This window comes from Heliangelus exortis, chromosome 6 (assembly GCF_036169615.1).
Source record: "Heliangelus exortis chromosome 6, bHelExo1.hap1, whole genome shotgun sequence".
NCBI lineage: Eukaryota > Metazoa > Chordata > Aves > Apodiformes > Trochilidae > Heliangelus > Heliangelus exortis.
The window spans coordinates 27,416,292-27,435,592 of NC_092427.1; the positions used below are offsets into that span (position 1 = coordinate 27,416,292).

The 19,301-nt window shown below is 36.4% G+C and overlaps 1 protein-coding gene across 7 annotated transcripts in view; it reads right to left on the reverse strand.

Annotated features, from left to right (window-relative positions):
* Nucleotides 1-3,185: 3,185 nt before the first annotated feature.
* The window catches only part of UBR3 (ubiquitin protein ligase E3 component n-recognin 3), a 103,669-nt gene continuing 87,553 nt past the window's right edge, over nt 3,186-19,301 (reverse strand). For 6 of the 7 annotated variants that reach the window (XM_071747399.1, XM_071747398.1, XM_071747395.1 and 3 more), the window contains 8 exons: nt 18,167-18,267; nt 13,245-13,369; nt 10,160-10,267; nt 9,581-9,691; nt 8,524-8,700; nt 7,402-7,611; nt 6,292-6,431; nt 3,186-5,633 (listed from right to left, as the gene is read on the reverse strand). In XM_071747399.1, the coding sequence (XP_071603500.1) occupies nt 5,516-5,633; nt 6,292-6,431; nt 7,402-7,611; nt 8,524-8,700; nt 9,581-9,691; nt 10,160-10,267; nt 13,245-13,369; nt 18,167-18,267 (1,090 nt within the window). In that variant the 3' untranslated portion in view covers nt 3,186-5,515. Of the gene's footprint in view, nt 5,634-5,973; nt 6,104-6,291; nt 6,432-7,401; nt 7,612-8,523; nt 8,701-9,580; nt 9,692-10,159; nt 10,268-13,244; nt 13,370-18,166; nt 18,268-19,301 lie in introns of all 7 variants that reach the window. The other variant, XR_011726560.1, reaches the window with a different exon arrangement.

Consider the following 19,301-nt stretch of genomic DNA (forward strand, 5'->3'; position numbering starts at 1 on the left):
ACAGGAGATGTTCCCTGTCTTAAAGGAGCTTACAAGTTAAGCATGAGACAAATCCAACAGGATAAAACGGGCAACTAGGGAACCTAAATGAAACAATACTTCACAGTCTTTTCAACGTCCCTGAAAATCTTACTTTTACTGAACCTGCATGATTTTAGTTTATATGATGTTTAACTTCACAGCAGTTCTCAACAAGTACCTTGCTACAGAGTTCTCCAGGATTGAAACAGGAGCTCTGTCCTGACTTCTCAAGAGCAATGAGAAGTCCTTGGACACAGACAGAATATTTGAGGGCCTGTGGAGATACCATGAAAAACTGCAAAGCAAGTTTTACATATTCGAAGCTCAGGCATGACAAATCTAAAATGACTGGAACCATAGAACAGGAAAGCAGCCACTGCCTCTACAAACCAGTTTTCAAGCTGCACCCCCTGGCTGTCTCTTCATAAAGTTGGACTTGATGATCTCTGAGGTCCCTTCCAACCCAGCCAATTCTATGATTCTAAGTACTCTGAGAGAATGTAATCTTATTGGCAAGGTATTGTTAGACAGTTGCAGAGGTGTCTCCAGCTGTTTGAGGGTTCTTTTGTTGTGAAATACTACAAAAACATGGTAGTTCATATACAATGTGGAGACAGAAGAAGCATAAGGAGTGCTTTGTTACATTGGGAGAGCACCAGGTTTTCAAAGAAACAGAAGGAAAACACTTCTCACAGCAAACCTTATTAGTGGCTTCAAGAGCCAGGTGCAAAGAATTTTCCTTGATACCTGAAAAACAGAAAAAGGCTCAATAAGTATTTGTCAATACTTACTTGCAGCCCCCAAGAAAAGGTTGTTCTCATTTGGTAAAGTGCTTCAGTACACAGCTTCATGCACATTTGGTCACTACATTTAATGCTAAATAGAGAGAGTAGATATGCCCAGCATTTAGATAAAACATCATCAAAATGAAGGTAACAATATTTTTGTGAGGGTTTTTTTTTCCAGTTTTATTCTATGAAAAGTATCTTGCTTTGTGTGGAAGCAAAAAAAAAAATTAAAGGTCCAACTGTGAGGAATAAGACCAGCATATTTTTTTTTTTCAGTCAAAATTATTAAGAAGCTTAGTAAGCACGAGTTGAAAGCAGTTCTACAATGGGAAATGTATTAGGCAGCAGGAGGTGTAAGCAATTCCAGTAGCAAAAGTAATAGAGATCCTGCATCATAAGGAATTGACTGAGGGATTTTGATTTTACAGAAAAACCCAAGAAATTCCTGCTCTATGACAGGAGGAAATGGAAAGAAAAAGACAAACAAAACCCAAAAACAAACAAACAAAACCCAAAAACAAACAAACAAACAAAACCCCAACATTTTAGCTCTAGTTAAAACATCTGTTTCCATACTCAGTAAAAGCAGAAAGGTTTACCATCCATGTGGTACATACAAGAGATAACGATAAGAGGAATAATAAGCTGTTTATTAGGTAGTAAATCATTCAATGATGCGAGAGGTTTCCATGGAACCAGCTCCCATTTTCATGAATTAAGAGACCAGACTGTGCTACATCAAGTGACAGAATTACAGGAAATGGCTTTTCACATGTTTTTTATGAAAGCTCATTTTGAGACAGTTTCACTGGGACTCAAAGCTAAATTTAAAATGCTTTTCAAAAGAGTGAGGTTTTTTTCACATTTTCCTGTACCACATAGACCATACATTGCACAAATCATGTTTTAGACTATTAAGATAAGCGTTTTCAAACTAGGGCTTATTGAATAAGATTCCTTTTTTGCTTTTTCAGTAATAATTCAAAGAAACCCAACACTGTGTGGCATTAAATCTCCTGAATAGTCTTAGTGATAAGAAAGTACAAATGATACGGCGAATAAAACAATAAATTCAAAACCTATCAATTAAAAGGATTTTTAAGATTTATTAGAACACCCTGGCCATTTATATAGCTATGAATTCATGAGGCATTTGAATACTCTTTTTCTACTTAGGAACATCCATTTCCAGCAATTCATCACTAGTACAAACCAGCAAGATGACAGCCTCAGTGACAGGAGATTATAGTGGCAGAAGAGGCAAGGGGCTTCTCTCAGTGTACAGGTACTTACAGGCAAACAACTGCCCATCTCAAGGCCGTGCTCAAGGCCCTACCAAAACGAGGCATTCCTGTAGCATGGCCTTCAGACCAGCCCTGTGGGACTCACTGACTGCAGTGAGCAATCCACAAAACAGAAACTGTCACACAGAGCCAACCTCCTGAGGACACGCACTCCTTCATACCCTGCAGAGCTGTGAACCTCCTTACACTGGGTCACAGCTCATTCCTGGGTTTTTCTTGCTTTACAAATATAATTTCATTCTTATCTAGGTTAAGATAAGGGAGCCTCAGGGAGGCTCCACTGATCATTACCTCTGCCTCTGAGAAACAAAAGTGAAAAGCAGGACCATGGAATCTGGGTTAGATGAAAATTAGATCTAAATAATACCAACATCAGCACAAAACGCATGGTCTCCTCTGGCAGCTTTACACACAGCACAAACTTGATCTCATGAGATTCAAGAGAATAGGAGTTGTTGGATACTGTAGCAAAAGACCCTCTTTTTAAAGGAAAAATGTCACATGCTTGTGAAATGCTGTGAGTTATCAAAGATTTTTACTGCAGAGTTAATGAAAAATGTTCATTGAACATTTCACCACTAAAAAGCCCACTGTTATCCACAGCTCAAGGTCAAAACAAGACTGTTTCACCAAATCTCTCAAAGGTCAAAAGAAAAGGAAAAATTTAATACATAAATATATACATACATCAAATTGAAGCAATAGTTATTCCAGAAACAGATTTGACAGAAGATCAAGCACAGTTTTCCCAGAAGTACAGTTTCTCAAGTCAGCATTTTAATTTTAGCAGTTTGCAGCAGCGATGCTGTAATGGCTGGCATAACATTAAGTACAACTTTTAAGAGGTACAGTTATCAGTAAAATAAAAGAACCCAAATTACTAATGTGAAGTATGACTGCGTGTAAGTGACAAAGAAAAAAAAAAACCTACCACATTTGCTCTCTAGGGCAAGTACTTCACATGCATAAACTTTGGACATTAAATAACTGCCTGGCAATTGGGAAGAGTTCAACATTAACCACATTTTGGATGACTGGGGTAGAGAGGAAAAATATCACAAACACACAGATCGACAGTAGACTTTTATTAACATATCTTACAATGTCAATTACTGTATTCCTAGTTTTATGCTCTTCTGATGTGTTATAAAGATTGATTTAGATTCTACAGTAATGTACTGTACTTAAATGATCATTCATACAGGATATCACACCAGAATATTTGAGTAATACACGCACACACCACTCTAGTTTGGACCTGTTATTTTTCAAGGTTAGCTTAATAAAGTAGGATTTAAAAAGTTACGGGGGAAATCAAAATTCTTGTTTAGCAGCATGCAAGGACATTCAAGTACAATTTTTCAACCAAGAGATTTTTTTGTTGTTGCTTTTAAACTGACTGGTGACTAATTCACCAGTACTAAAATAAACACCATGAAATACCCGAATGTTAAAGTTAAGGCCAATAGTTTTACTTCACAACCATATGCACAACCAGAGAACATTCCATTTTAAATAAAACACAGTAATCAAGTTCTGGATACGTTATCTCTTGTAAATAGAGCATTGGAGCTTCAAACTACAGATTACTGAAGTTCACGAGCCCTGTAATATTCTTATGCTGGAGATGTAAAGAATCTTTTTGCTCTTAAACCACATTTACAAAATGGCCTGATATTCATAATGAGCTATGCAAAAATATTACAGGCAGAACTTATAATACAGTATCAAAAAAGTAATACTTTGGAAAAGACATAGCCATTTTGTTGGTGTAACAGAGTAATTCTAATCTTACAGGAAGTACTGTAATACTTTTGAAATATTTATATATTTATACGTAGTATAAACTTCAGCATCCTTTATTGTGGGGTGTTTTGAATTGCAGATATCCAGAAATATTAATTTCTAGTTAGTTACTTTTCCTTCTGTCCATTCTCCTTGATTGCTATACAGTCATTTTATTTCCCCTATACACTTTCCACTAGATAATGACTTCCACAGGGGCATTGTTTCCATTGTATATGTGGTTTTATCATAAGATGTTTTTATTTTACACATACAAATTTTATTTTACACGCAAGCTATGAAAGTCGAAACTACCAGGAACTGCTTGGTAGTACTGTATGAAATAGCCAACAAATGTCCAACACTTGTGAAAAACATTAGTAGCAATATATTACATACCAGTATTTTAACTGTAATCTTTCTTACCTACTTACACTGTGGCGTTTCACCCAGCCATGCCCATTCTCATGAATTTTTTTTTACCCCTTGAAGCATAAACTGTTTTGGCATTCATCCAGCAAGGCTGCATATGCATTAGTTTTCATCTACACTATCCTGTTGATTTTTTTTTTTTTTCCTTTTCAGGAAACCAAGCAGAAAGAACAGTGATTACTATAAACAAATACAATGTAGAGGAACCTCCTGAAATGACAGGGAAGATAAAAACTTGTTTCATTTGCAGAATAGCCTGCACATTCCTTATCCCATCACTCAGAAACATACATCTGGTTTGAAATGGCAGGCAAGCTTATGGTTGTTATGTTTGTAACTGGGATCCACTATGCTGGGCACCATATAAATTTTCTATATACAGCAATTTCTGTATGTGTTATCACTGACAGTTTATTCAATTGATAGGGGAAAAAAATACCTCCTCTCTGGGAAAAAAAAAAAAAAAAGTATTCTGGATTACATTAAGAACAGTAAGATACCTAATTTACAGCTATTTCACTTTATGGAGAAAAAAAATTTGTTAATTTCCTGAGAATGCGTAAGTTTTCAGTAATGCCTGAACTGTTTCAAGACTTCTCATGACGTCTCTTTAAAATTCAACTTTCAGACCAATTGTTACCATGCAGTCTCACAACCGTTTTACAAACCCTGTCTAATTACAGCTGTTTATCAAGCAAAAAAACCTCAAACCGACACAAAAAAGGCAAAGAAATTTTATCCAACATATTTAGTAGATGTAGTAGACATGTACACTGTTTCAGCAAAAATTGCTAAAAACTCAACTCCATGCAGAGAAAAATAAAAACCCAACAGCTATCCCTGGAGCCTGTATTTTACTGTAAGTAAAATTTGTGCTTCTTAACAATTATGGGCTTAAAAAAAAAAAAAAAAAAAAAAAGAAAAGAAAAATGGACTACTGAGTGCAATAGATTTCTCACACAATTTTTATGATTTAATTTCAAATTATTGTATCACTTAGTAGCAGCAGCTAATTTTGCAAAAATTTTACATGTTGACAAAGCTCCACTTCCCTTTTAAGCCCATACCCCACTCTACCCCAAGGCAAAGAGCTAAACTCCCATTCAATTAAAGCTATTGTCAGTCAAGATGCATTCACTCATGGGAACAGCAATGACCTGGTGTGCAGAGGATGAGGATGGTGATTCACAAGCCATTATAATGTGGCCCCCATCGTTTATTGATGTGATCAAAAGTGTGAGACACCCACTGCTGCTCAAGCACTTTGTATCTTTCCTTGCATATGTAGAGGGGTTTACCACGCCTGTAGGGGGAAAAAAAAAAAGTTAATATGACAAATAAATGGAAAACTGCTTCATTATGTAAACAACACACTATATATAGACTCAAACAATTTTTTCTTTTTTTCTTTTTTTTTTTTCCCCAGGAGAAGTAGGATTTTGGTTTTGTTTTTAATAAAGATAACTGCTGGGACTTCCCTTCTTCCCTCTTCGACAGCAAAATCCAGGAAACACCCCCTGTTCTCTCAGGCACATGTAGCTTGGAAGCTATATTCCTTCTCTATGCTGGAATCCAACTGCACATTTTAATTAAAGGCCAAACAACAACTTTGGAAGAGATGTGTTTCCCAATGCAACACTCACTGCATTAACTGTCATTGAATTGACTGTCACTGGGAATGGCAACACAGGCATCTGTCTGTTGGGAGCCTGGTGTGGATAACTCAGTAATCATGATTACATCACCTTGGGGCCAAAACAAATAAACAAAACCCTAAAAAAACAAACAAAAAAAGGGTATGAAAAAACAGTCAGTCCAGTTTGCAGTAAATGTGGATTACCCACTCAAGGAAGGTGAAGATCTATTGTTATCTATGACTGCATATGTTGCATAACATAAAATTCATCTACACAGAAGGACAGCAATGAATCCCACTTGTCATGTAGCAACAAAAACATTACCTAAGATCTCTGTCTTCTTCACCATGTGCATCAAGATAAACAGAACCCCAAAGGCAGAAGCGATGGCCTCGTATGATGATGATTACAGATGCATTAATCAAAAGAAATATTCCTGTCCCAGCTCCACAGTTTTGAGAATGCTGTAATATCATAAGTGTAGGGAAGAGTGGAAAGATTACATTAGTGTCTATCAACATGATAACAAAAAGGATTTTAAAAATAGTAATTAGTTTTGCATGAAGTAACATACATGTTATTTTACTAAGAAACAGTTTGAGAAAGGATGACCTGCCCTGAATTCTCCAAACTGGAACTCCATGTCTTGAGCTGCTATATTAACACTTGCATACAAAAAGAGTTCTCTGCTCAAAAAGGGAAGATATTCCTTAACATGGAGAAATAGAATTACCTAACAAAAAAGAGCACTATACCCTCAACAATATTTTGAAATTGTTGCTGTACAGGAAACTATAGCATGACCAAGTAATTTTCATAGGTAGAAAGAAGAAGAGAAAGTATTCAGAAAAATATAATATTACCCTTTTCACATTAGTATCTATTAGTAATCACTTGCTTTTTCAATCCATGCTCACAGATCAAAGTCAGAGGCCTTAAAATGATGCTTATCTGCCTATAGTCTGCAGATCACCAGTATCAGACAGGTGTATCAGACAGTACTCCAGAGGAAGGGAAAAAAACCCACGCACGTTGATAATTGTATGTATGCAGAAAGCAAGGAAACAAACCAGGAAAATTGATATAATATATGAAGGAATGTAGACAAATTTCAGTTTGTTATGAATCAAAGCCTTGTGTCAACATGACACACAGTGTAAGAGTTTTCAAAGGGGGGAAACAACAGGCTATGGCCTAAAAAAGGTGAATAAAGTTGCTCTCTAGAATCCAGTCTCATTCTTTCTATCAGACATAAGCAATAAAACATTATAATGGTCCCTTTAAAAAGTTTATATTAAGGTCTCTTCCAACCCAAATTATTCTATTGATTATATAAACATGTTCTGGGAATAAAAACATCAAAACTGAGCAATGGAGCCATGAACTATCCAGGAGTGTGAGAATCAATTACAAAATCTGAATTAACTCTCTTACCAGTACACATTCACAGTAACTCTGTTGTTTGCAGCACAGTCCTTTCAAGCATACAAAAGTACCACAAACTAGACAAACAGCAGGGTCTTTAGGAACCTTGGTGCAAACAGTACAAGTCTTTCTGTGATAATACTGAAAAATGGTATTATAATTCTCAGGCAACTGGAGGAGGCGTGGCAAGCCCCACTTGGGCTCCTGGATAAGCAAAGCCTACAAGTAAGATAAGAACAGTGTATCAGGTTCTGTGCATTTTTTTATGCATTTATATTTTCTAAGAGAAAAGAACACCAAAGCAGGAAGACATGCAGTATAAAAATCTCTTGCCACTTCTGCATCTTACAAATTTAGAAGTCAGAAGTCAACTAGAAATAGTCACCTGCCTCTGGCTAAACACCTCTCTCAACTGTGGTCACACTTCATCTTTTGGCATGGGTAAAAAAATTAATGCTTACATTTTCCCAGGGACATATTCTAAATGTGACACTTTAAGCAAAAAAATCTTCACAGCTAAAACAGGATTAAAACTGATCTAAAGACTCCCACTCACTGCATCAAGTTATTTCTGGCAAAACGAACACACTGATGCCAAACCTTGACAGTAACTACAAAAGCTGTCTCCTAGCCAAAATTTAAACTAAAACTTTCAAAAACAGAACTGAAGTTAGGCTTTGTAAATGATAATGGAAGACATTCCAAAACTGTGTGGCACACACAAATTTTGAAGCCATTAGCAAGCAACCAAATTTTGATAGGGCAGGCACTACTTAAAAAACAGTTTTCAAATACAAGTCTTCACTTTTGCTCTTAGAAACACTGTCCAGTTTTATGTGAGGTTTTTTGTTTGTTTTTGTTTTCAGGTTTTTTTAAGGCAGTAATGCCTTTTCATTTAACCTACTAATTTTTACTGGCTGTCTACAGCAACCATAAAAAAGTGTTTCTTCTTTCTGTTTTTAACCAATCCAACCCACAACTACTATCTAATATTTCCAATTAAAAATTCTCTCTCATTTACAAGTCAGGTTCTCAGATCCTTATCCAAAACAATAGTGTATTAGTGAATCAAGCAACAAATAACTGCTTCCACATCAGGACTATTTTGGGAAATGTAATTTTGCCACATACCTTTACTTGATCTGGATGTCTGTCTGCAAATGAAGCCAATTCTGAGCACCACTGAGATATCATGTCAAATGCTGGCACTGGCCAATCGAGACAAGAGGCACTGGTGAACTGATGAGCTGACTGAAAAGATGGTAACAGACCCAGGCAATTGGCAAGAACTGTGAATTCTTCATCTTCCTTTTAGGTATAAAAACAGAGAAATTTAGTTCAAAACCTACGCTCTGAACTTTTAAATAGTTTATTAAAAATGTGTCTATTCCAGTAACAACAGTAAAGATGTAGTACAAGATGGTAACAGGCATATTCAGAGACATAACAACCTTCTATTTTTTTTCAAGGTTACTTCAAACTGGCTTCTCAAAATGAAGGGAAACTGGTCAGAATTAAAAAAAAAAAAGAACAACAGCCAAAACCCAAAAAACACACCACCACCTCCACCAAAAAACCCCAAAACCAACCAACCAACAAACCCGACAAATCTAAAGCTACACAAAACCACAAATCCAAAAAACCAAACAAACCAACTCTTCCCCAGGTGCCCCAGCTGTTTTTTTCCTGTTTAGTACCCCAGACTGGCTTGTAGCTGTTTTAGAGATGAGACGGATTTTGAGGCAAAGAAATGAGGGAGCTGACCTGCAGCAAATTCTGTTTAAATCAGCCATGGAATTTAAATGTAATAGTCTGCTGATGCAATATCTCTGAAAATTATGTCCAAGTATTAATAGGCATTAAATAAAACAGGAATGAATTCCAGTTTGTCTGGAAATTATGCTATTTCTGAAAAAGCAGGACAAGTTTTAAATGTATGTTGGTTTTTTATGAGACAGACATCTAGGACCTGATAAAATAAAAGCATGTAGTACCATTTTTTCTGGGAAACTGCCATGAAAATAAATTCATAAATAAATGCTGCAGAGGAATGCTAGAAAGTATGATTTTAAAAAATTAAAATTTTAGGATAGAAAATACGTACCATGAACAAGACACCTTAAAAGTCTTAGTTTTGCTCTCTAGCTTTTAAATGGAAACATTTGAGTGTGCCCTTCTCAATTTGTACCTGGCAACTAGGCAAATCCCCTCCAAAAAGATGGTGTTGAAGAAGGCTTGTGATCCTGAGGAAAGGCAGGCAGAACTGCTGCAGATAACACTCTACAGAATCACGATTTACCTATGGGGGAAGGAAGCAATTACTAAATACTGCCCAAGATAAGTTGTCTCCTATGATACTCTATAAACCACTGCATCACACATACATTCCTAAGACCACAATTTCACTAATAACCTGAAAAAAATGTGGGGTTTCTTTCCCCCTTGAAAAATGTTTTTTTCTACTTAAATACTCAGTTTTCCAAATTTCTGAAAGGTCTTTCATACTTATGATTAAAAAACCACAATTATAAGAAGTACTTTTCAATAACTTTCTCAACACAGCACTGGCCATATATTATTTTAGTAAAAGAAAGATTTGCCCAGGCAAACTGTCCCAAAGGGATCTGCTTTGATCTAGAATATAAAACATTGCACTACAGTCTTTAGCAAGATCAGAGAAACATCATTATAACAATGAGGCTGAAAAACTTAAATATGAGACAGAAAGGGGACACACTGGAGAAATTCTCAAGAGATTTGCCAATACCATTGTTAATTCTTCAGTCTCTCCTTCTTCATATATCTTCCCCTTAGACAGCTCACTAATCACATGACCCAGCAGTACTTCCCATGATTTTTCTCCACTGGATGTATTCTGCAAATAAATAGGAAAGCAAACCAAAATGCAATGGTCATGAAAATGAAAAATTGTTCCTGAAAAAGTACATTGAAAAGTACATTGAAAAAGTGCATTGCAGTACATTCCCTTTTGACAAACATGCAAATTCTGACATACAGATATGCAATGCTTTAAAAAAAAAAAAATCTACAGCAAGGGACTGTCTTTAGCTGACAGTGCAAAATATGAATTGCTACTTCAATTACACATCTTCTATACTGAGTGCTATATGAAAACACTTCTATAATGTTGCTTTTTTTTTTCTAATTTTTTTTTGCAAGTATAAAATGCCTACTTTACAGTTAGGTAGAATCACTTTACAGATACATTGTGTTTTTACAGAGTCTTAACTGTATTAGAAATAATTTCTAAAAAGAAAATTAAAAGTTTTCAAAAATGTACCAACCAGAATGAGCTAGAAAACATTTGTTATGTACTTTAAATTGAAATGAATCTATCAGAAAACACAAATTTGTGTTTGGGATGGACAATCCACACCTACTACAGATGGGAAAAGTATTCAGTGGAAAGAATAAATACCCACTTAGCTTTGAGCCACGGCATTTAAAGGCAGTAATTATAGAAAGCTATCAGAAATTTCCATTTAGGGAATGATAGGAATTTTGAGTTCTGCTAGCATATTATCAACATAACAAACAATGAGGGAGTGGAACATTACTGGGATGCTTTAAGAAAATTCCCAAACAACTATAGAAGATTAAGGTATAAACACTTCAGTAAGTAACAATGAGTATAATTCATCAGTTGGTTTCTTTAATGTATTTTGACATTAATTATAATTTTTAATTTTAGGTCTTCAACTATCAGCATCAGGAAGACAGACTTTATATTTATATATATATTTTTTAAATATTTATTTATTATAAATGTTTATATTTTATTTATATTTATTTATTTTAAGATCCAGAATGTAACATATACTCAAACTGGCAGTCAGGACAAACTTTTAGGCTTCTGAAGACACTTTAAGGCCCATTGCAAATACAATAAGAGTAAAACTGGGAATCAGAAGTACAATGTCCCCCTCTTGGTGCCACTGAGAAGTGAAACTCAGTGGTGTTTATCTCTGAAGGTCTGAGGCTCAGGCAGAGATGACCCTAAGCTCATACTGCCAAGCTGCTGTCAGAACTGGAACCTTTGTACACAGATCACTGATGTGGCAACGGGCAGGAGGAGGAGGTGTTCAAGGGAGAGAGAGAGCTGCCAGTGCAGCACATATCTTGTGTGGAGCAGTGCTCATATCTTCCTCCTGCCTGGAAAGGTATCAGCAGCCCTCACCGGGCTTCCCACAGGAGAAAAGTAAAAATTCTCAAACTGACAGAAGTTAATCTGCTGTGTTACTTGAATTACACTAAATGTCAACGTCTGTTCACAATCACGTACTGTGTGATTTTACATACTCATCTGCTACTGTCTCCTTCATAGTATCAGCTAAAGTCAAGCATACTAGAGGAAATTCCACTAAAATGGACCCTCTCTAACTCCAAGAGAGATGGCTGCTTCATAAATCAGGTATCTGAACCATTTTTTCAAGTCTCAAGTACAAAGTGCTTTCTGTGAAGCAAATGCTTTCACATGGTTCTATCAGACAACATCTTAGTATTACAAGTAGCAAGCCCACCTACCACGTCCCAGAAGTCTATTTTCATACAATAAAATCTCTTACCATAGACAATTAAGCATTGTAAATGTACGTTCAGATGAAACTCCAACCTCTGCTACTAACAAGAAGACAGTCCATGTTTATATGAAACAATATAAGCTGGTAACACAGCTGGGTAGCAGTCTCTTTATATGCTTCCTAACACCAACTTTAAACTCCAAAATTATCTATCACTTGGGAGTCACCTAAGTAAACAGGAAATGGGGAAAAAACCAAAACCCTCACCAGCAACAATCTTAAGCAAATGTCCTTCAAATTCTGAGAAAATTACAATTTACTAATTTGAAAACTAAAATTTACAAATTACAAAAGTTAACAAATCATAGTATTGCCAAGTGATATCAAATGCTTAAATCAAGTCCAGACACAGTAGCAATTTGGCCAGCAGACAGTTTATCTTTACTGTCTCAGAGTTACAACCAGTGAGTTTGACAAATTTAACTTGTATGTAAAAGCAGGTCATGCTTCCCAACATGCATCCTGTTTTAGAGACAACAAAATCTAAGGCCCGGGTCTTGCACAAAGGGAAATTCCTCCTCCCATTGCTTCTCCCTGCTCCAGCACTGCCATCCTTTCCCTTGGTCTGACACCAGTGCTCTTCTGATGTGGAAAATCAATCTGTGGAATGGAAGACTCACCAACAGATTAAATGAATGCCAGCGCCAGCACAGGGAACTGTGTCTTTTGGTGGGACTGGCATTGAATCAGCTGAACTGAAACAGCAAGATGCATCTTCACTTTACTTGGAAACACTATCAAAAGGCAAGGAAAAGCTAGTGAAATATATACCTGCCTAGACTACCAATTTTGTTCTCTGCATCTTCATCACATGAGCACTCCAGACCAAATATTAAGAGGAATTTATATGGCTAGCCACACAATGAACAAGTAAGAAAAAGACAGGTTTTTTTTTTTCCTCACCACCAAATTTGCCTGCTTTTCTCACAAAGAAGCACATCAGATCAAGCCACAGGCTACTTTAGGAAGGCTTCAATTTGACAGGAAGGAAAGTTGCATTTACTTGATACCATTGCAATAAACTCAAGACTGGAACTGCAAAAATACAGCCTCAAACCTGAAACTCAGTTCTGGAACTAGATACTCACTGTGAAGCTTTTTAGTCTTGTCACGTACCAAAAACTGCACACATAGAAAAAAAATACTGGATTTTGTGAAGCAGAAGCAAATTATTATATTCAAAGCAAAACTATCTTCCTACCTAGAAATGCACAAGCAAAATTTAATCAATGTTTTAATAAATTAACCAACCTTTTTGAGAGCTCCTGACTCTTTCCATGCTATCCTGTCTTCAGCACTGCATTTGACAGAAAGTGCTGCCAGGGCTTGAGTGTACAGTAAAGTGAACAGCACTTTAATAATGCAGGTGAAATGTTCTGTAAAACAAATAAAGTAGTTTTAAAACACTTGGTATTTTTAGCAAATATGTTGATAACAGAGTCTCTATGACAGAGGGGAATGATGTTTCTCAAATGAAAAGCAAGCACTACTCAAAAAGTACAACCCCCCCAAAACGTACAAAACAATCTGAATGTATTTACTGGCTTTCAGAAATTACTTGGCAGCTGTAGAGAACAGAACAAGTACAAGGGAAGTAATTTTCCACTGCTCCATATGTTCATCTTAATCCTGATCAGCAGTGACTTCCTCCTAGGGACCTGGTAACATTACAAAATTCTATTTTGTCCAAATGTTACATCAAGTTAAGCTACTGATTACTGATAGCTACAACTAACTGGGTACTGTAGATGTAACCAAATGCATGTCCTATTATCTCTTCTGGTGAAGATGAAACCATCTGGGGTAAATTACAGTCATACAAATACTGGAAAAGTTAAGTTCTCTAAAAAATCACTACAAGGACGTGGAGCATTCTTCAGCTTCTGTCCCTTCACTTCCAGGTATGGATCCAGCTGTATCAGACTTGCTGCAAAGCACTTTTTAATGCCTACCTATTTATTGGACCTTGTGTGAATCCAGAAGGACAAGAGACAGTCATTTTAAAGCTTACTGTCTTTTGAAAGATCTTCATTTGTTTACAATTTTTCATAATATTAAAGTACTATTATCTCTCACATATAGGCTCCAGGAAAAAAAGGCATTGGAATCCTTTTAGGGAAGTCAACAACAGGCAAAATAAGACTTCCTAAAACTGTATCAGGGAAAAATAGGACTGTGACCAGTCTCTGAAATGAACATATGGAGGCAATATTTGTTTCTCTTTTTACTTCAGTTTGAATTGCCCATCTCAAACAATCTGATTTTTTTTTTTTTTAAAATCAGGGCAGATCAAAGAATTTTCTATCATCACCTACATCATTCCTTAAGCATAAACATGACCATAATATATATCTAAAACAATGTATACAGAAATTAGGGTTTTAAAAAGACTTCTCAGGCTTTGAAGTCAAGCAAAACAATTTTATTTACATAAGCACCTCACAAAAATTGGGTTAAATTCATTCTTTTGTCCCAAAGGATTTAAACAAGCTTTGTATGTGAAAATGAAAAGGAGGTAAGAGAGATGAAACTCCTTCTCCTTTCTTGTATTTAATATCAAAACCCACCACTGGGTTCTAAAGCAAACACAGCTAAAACTTGAGTACATAATTAAATTTGTGAAATAATAATTGCTTTTTTATGTAACAAGTATTTACAAATCAATGCAGATGTGGATTTTGAAAATTTTAAATGTCACTGAGTATATACAAGAACAATCTAAGCACCTAAATGATGACTTGTAACTATGTAATAAAAAAGATGTACTTCTGTCTTATCTTCCTATTGAGCTTATGTTAAACATGACCACAAACACTGCTACGCCTCATCTGCCCATTCTACAGCAGGCAGCATAATAATAATCTTTCCTCTCCACATTTCTACAAGAAAGGGGAGCTACTTCTTACAAGAGCACATTGTGCCAAAGAGGGTAGATTTAGATTAGACATAAGGAAGAAACTGTTTAGTGTCAGAGTGGTGAGGTGCTGGAACAGGCTGCCTAGGGAGACTGTGGATCCCCCATCCCTGGAAGTGCTCAAGGCCAAGTTGGATGGGGCTTGGAGCAACCTGGTCTAACGGGAGGTGTCCTTGCCCATGGCAGGGGGGTTGGAACTAGATGGTCTTTAAGGTCCTTTCCAACCCAAACCATCCTCTGATTTTGTGATTTCCCCAGAAGAATCCACCAGATTCCTTTAGACTTTACTGTTTTCCTCTGCTGAAATCTCTGCGTTCTTAAGCAATTGTCCTCCTGAGCAGTAATAGTGGGCAAGCTCTGAGTACATTTTCCTGGACATAGAGCTATAAAATTAAACCACATGCACTCACAGAATTGTAAAAATTTACTCTTTTGCCTGAGCTACAGTCTATAATTGTAGGTAGAACTGAAGTCAAGTTCACACTAGCAGCACAGAGGTGGGATGCTGTGTAACGAGCACCAAGACTCTGAAAACAAGTACTTTATGGCCACAAAAACATCCCATGGGAAACACACTATATTACTAACAATATGCACCTTTATAAATTCCATTATTAAATCAGATGATACACACTAGCGGGCAACAACTGCGTAAAGAATCTGCAAAGCAAACCAATTGCAAATCAAGGGCCTAGGAAAGAACTTCAGATAAACCATGAAAGGTATATTACAAGTTCCAGGGTAGAGATAAATATTTCAGCTTCCACACTGAAACTATTCCAGTTGATTACATTGATTCTATATTTAGTCAAGATCCTTATCCAGCCATTAGAGGAAAGTGCCAGTGTTTGCCTGAGAGATGCTTGCTGGTTTGTTTTTTGGGTTTTTTTGCATGTCATTGAAACTTCACAGAAAAAGAAATTATCAGCACACCCAGGTCAGGTTCTTCAGCTGAATTTAGGTGTTACCCACCAGAGAAGGAAACCTTTCCCACAGTCCATAGAGGCCAGGCTGAATTCTCAAAACCAACTTTCAAGTTGGAGCATATCCATCACTCTTAAATCCCAGATCTCACAAAGCAGCACCATGGGCTACATCAGAGCAGTGCCAGGCTCTGTAAGAGCAGAGTGGCAAACACCCACACTGCTGCATGATGCTCCTTGGGCGTGCAGCACCAAGCACAGCACCAGGCTTCTACTGCCCAGTTGGCCACCATTTCTATGCATCTACTAGCCTCAGGCTCATCCCTGCTCACCTAGACCCCAGTTTTTAAATACTTTGCAACAGTGCAGTATTTTTGAGATTCAAAGCAGTGCAGAAACAAACCACAGGAAGGTATGAGCACTCTGAGCTTCCAGAAACGTGACCACAGCAGTCCCAACTCTGGTATTAGGAAAATAAAATTTTTTATTATTACTGGTAACAATGAAAGATTGAAACGTTAATGAAATTACTTCTTCAGCATACAGAAAATACACAGAAAAGGGTGGTGGGGGGTCCTGATTTCAATTTACAGGGACAGATTTAAGTTCTGTTAACCACTGAGCCACTGCCTCCATTTTTGTACTACTTTCCTTCATATGCAACACCCTTTTCTCTTTCTGTAGGAAAGGAAAGGAGCTATATGTTCCAAAACCCCAAATCCTTGTTTTCCAAATCCTTTTTGAACAGTAATGACATTTTTATTGCTTTAATCAATGTTGGATTGACAAAGATACCAACACCCATCCAACTCATTACAAAAGTTCTAAACAAATTTATTATGTATTTTTCTGAATTGTATATTTTGTGACAAAGAAATTAAGAAGGATTTTTTTTTATTCTGCCTAACCATTTTGATGAAACAAAAATTAGAATGATAATTGGCAATTTATTTGCACTTTAATGCTTTGAAAATCTGAAGTGGTTACCATAATTTTCCTCCTGCCACCTGCCATTTCCCCTTTAACTGCAACATAAAATAAACCTAAGAGCAAAGACCAAACTTTGTGTGGTATTATACAGAATTTTCCACAGAACGCCTTACTAATAATAGAATGTTATCCATCCTAGGAAAAGGTGTACTTTCATAAATGGTGTTTTTAAATGCTTGAATATAAAGTACAAAAAGTTCAGCATTTCTACTTTGGCTTCACCAATTCTTTTCCCTGAATTTCAGAAGAAATTACTCTCATTTAACTTGATTACTGCTCTTATTAAGTCTTTCCAAAAAAGTTAAGTTAAATTGAAGTAAAAAAACCCAAGTAATGTTGACAATAGGCTTACTATTAAAAAAGACTTGTATTCTCATATTTTCATATTCTAATAATTTACACAATCCATAAACATGTACATTGAATCAAAAACCTACAATCCACAATGTTAAAAGATACAGAGCTGAAGCTGAACATTCAATAGTGAGGACTGAATAGCTTTTAATTGGAAACAGTTTCAAACATGCTTCATAAGTTAGGCATGTGGATCAAGGGCAGAACAGTCCCTGTATTCACCTATTCATAAGTTACCAAAACTCAGCAGGTGTCAAAATTACCACCCCCAAAACAGATAAACTGATTGTTGTCAGTGATATAGTAAAAAGATATTTGTTTGTTCTCATTTTAAAATAAAGGCATAGCTATAAATAATCAAGCCAGAGACCAGGAGGTCTAAACTACCCCCATCTTCTGAAGCATGCACTATTAGCAAGATTGACCAGATTCACTTGTTCATTTTACACAGAAAAAGAACTTTAGATTTTTAAACTCTTTTGATTTCAGTAATGAAAAATTTAGTTCTTAAATATTTAATCCAAACTATACTATATGCTGTCTGTTGAAGTTGCTGCATTACAGCAACTACCATCTTCATACAAGAGCTCCTGTTATGCAAGACTGCTGCAATTTAAACTCTGAAATTCAAACTAAATTACAATCTTTCACCCGTAGGCACTCAGCTCAACTTGCAGTACTGAGCTGCCCCTCTAAGCAAAGAGATGAGGGTCAAACAAAGGACAGTTTTTCTTCAGTAAAAGTATTTAAGTTTTTGCTTGGTTCTTGTATCTTTGCTGAATAGGCTGAGTGATAAGGTGGGAAGATAAGGGACACAGATAAGCTTGTCAATCCACAACAAAAATGTCTGTTCTATGCCACCTTCTGTAGATAAGGCAGAAACATTATTTTAGAATATGCAGTTCACCAGCTATGGTTTACCATCCTGGAAATCAATATGACTGTAGCCTCATCTATGTAACCATTTAAATACACATATTTTTGTAACATACCTTTGTGCAATGGTTGAGGCATGGTTAAAATCTGGATAAGCAAAAGGGATGAGACATCTCTGTAAAGCACAGGAACTTCTGGCAGCTCTTCACTTACCAGCCTGGAAAGAAACCCCCCCCAAAATAACAATTCATTTTCATATTTTATTTTGTATTTTATTTTAAATATTATTACATTATATAGCAAGCTTACAGAAGCCACATAACTGATAATTCAGTAAGAGATCTTGATTTTAAAACATTTAGTTTTACTAATGGATTGCAAAACCTCATGAAGAGGTTACCACTTGGGTACCTTATTTTTTTTCAATATTTTACGAAGTTTCTAAAACTGCCTGAGGTAGTTATTTCTATGCACTGACTCAAGCAACATTCTGTATTTCACTTTTAGAGCTTGTGGCCTAAAATAGAAAAAACAGCCTGAATAGTAACATAATAATTTAATTGTTTTGCAAAGCCTGGCATTTCCCAAGTATTCATGCAGTAGCAACAATGAATCCTCAAATTATGATAAAGTTTCATGGACTGCTCCTGCTGGAAATCATTGAGACCTTAGAAAAGGTATTGCTTTCCCTTATGTGAGGAAACACAGAAGCCTAATCACAGGTGGTATTATGCAGTCTTACACACAGTGTTTTTTAACCCCACATGGCTGGAAGCACAGCAAATAAGCACATACAGCAAAACTGCAAACTTCTTAACTACTCGGATTCACTGAATACTGTAACATCACCCTGTAGTCTTACACCTCAAAGCAGAAAATGTTTGCTGATAGGATGGAATATTTTTTTAGATTGGTGTAGCAATATTAAACAATATTCTATAGATTCAACAGCTGACTCAGAATGGTGAAAAATGAAAATTTTTCTCCCCTCTTATTAATACGGAGTGTGAAAGAGACCTCAAGCAGGAGCAGGTGGCATAATGTGATATGCATCCTCCATTGTCCCCTGTCCCCTTCCCCCTTCTGCAAGAGGCACAGAACAAGGTGCTGTTTGGGTTCTTATCCCCATTCCCAAACACTGGTGCTGCTGGCTGGTTGGCTATTGAATGCCAATGGAGAAACTGAGGAGGTGTTTGAGAGATTTATGCGTGTTACTACCAAAGGAGCTCTATCATGAGGCCCTAGTGCCAC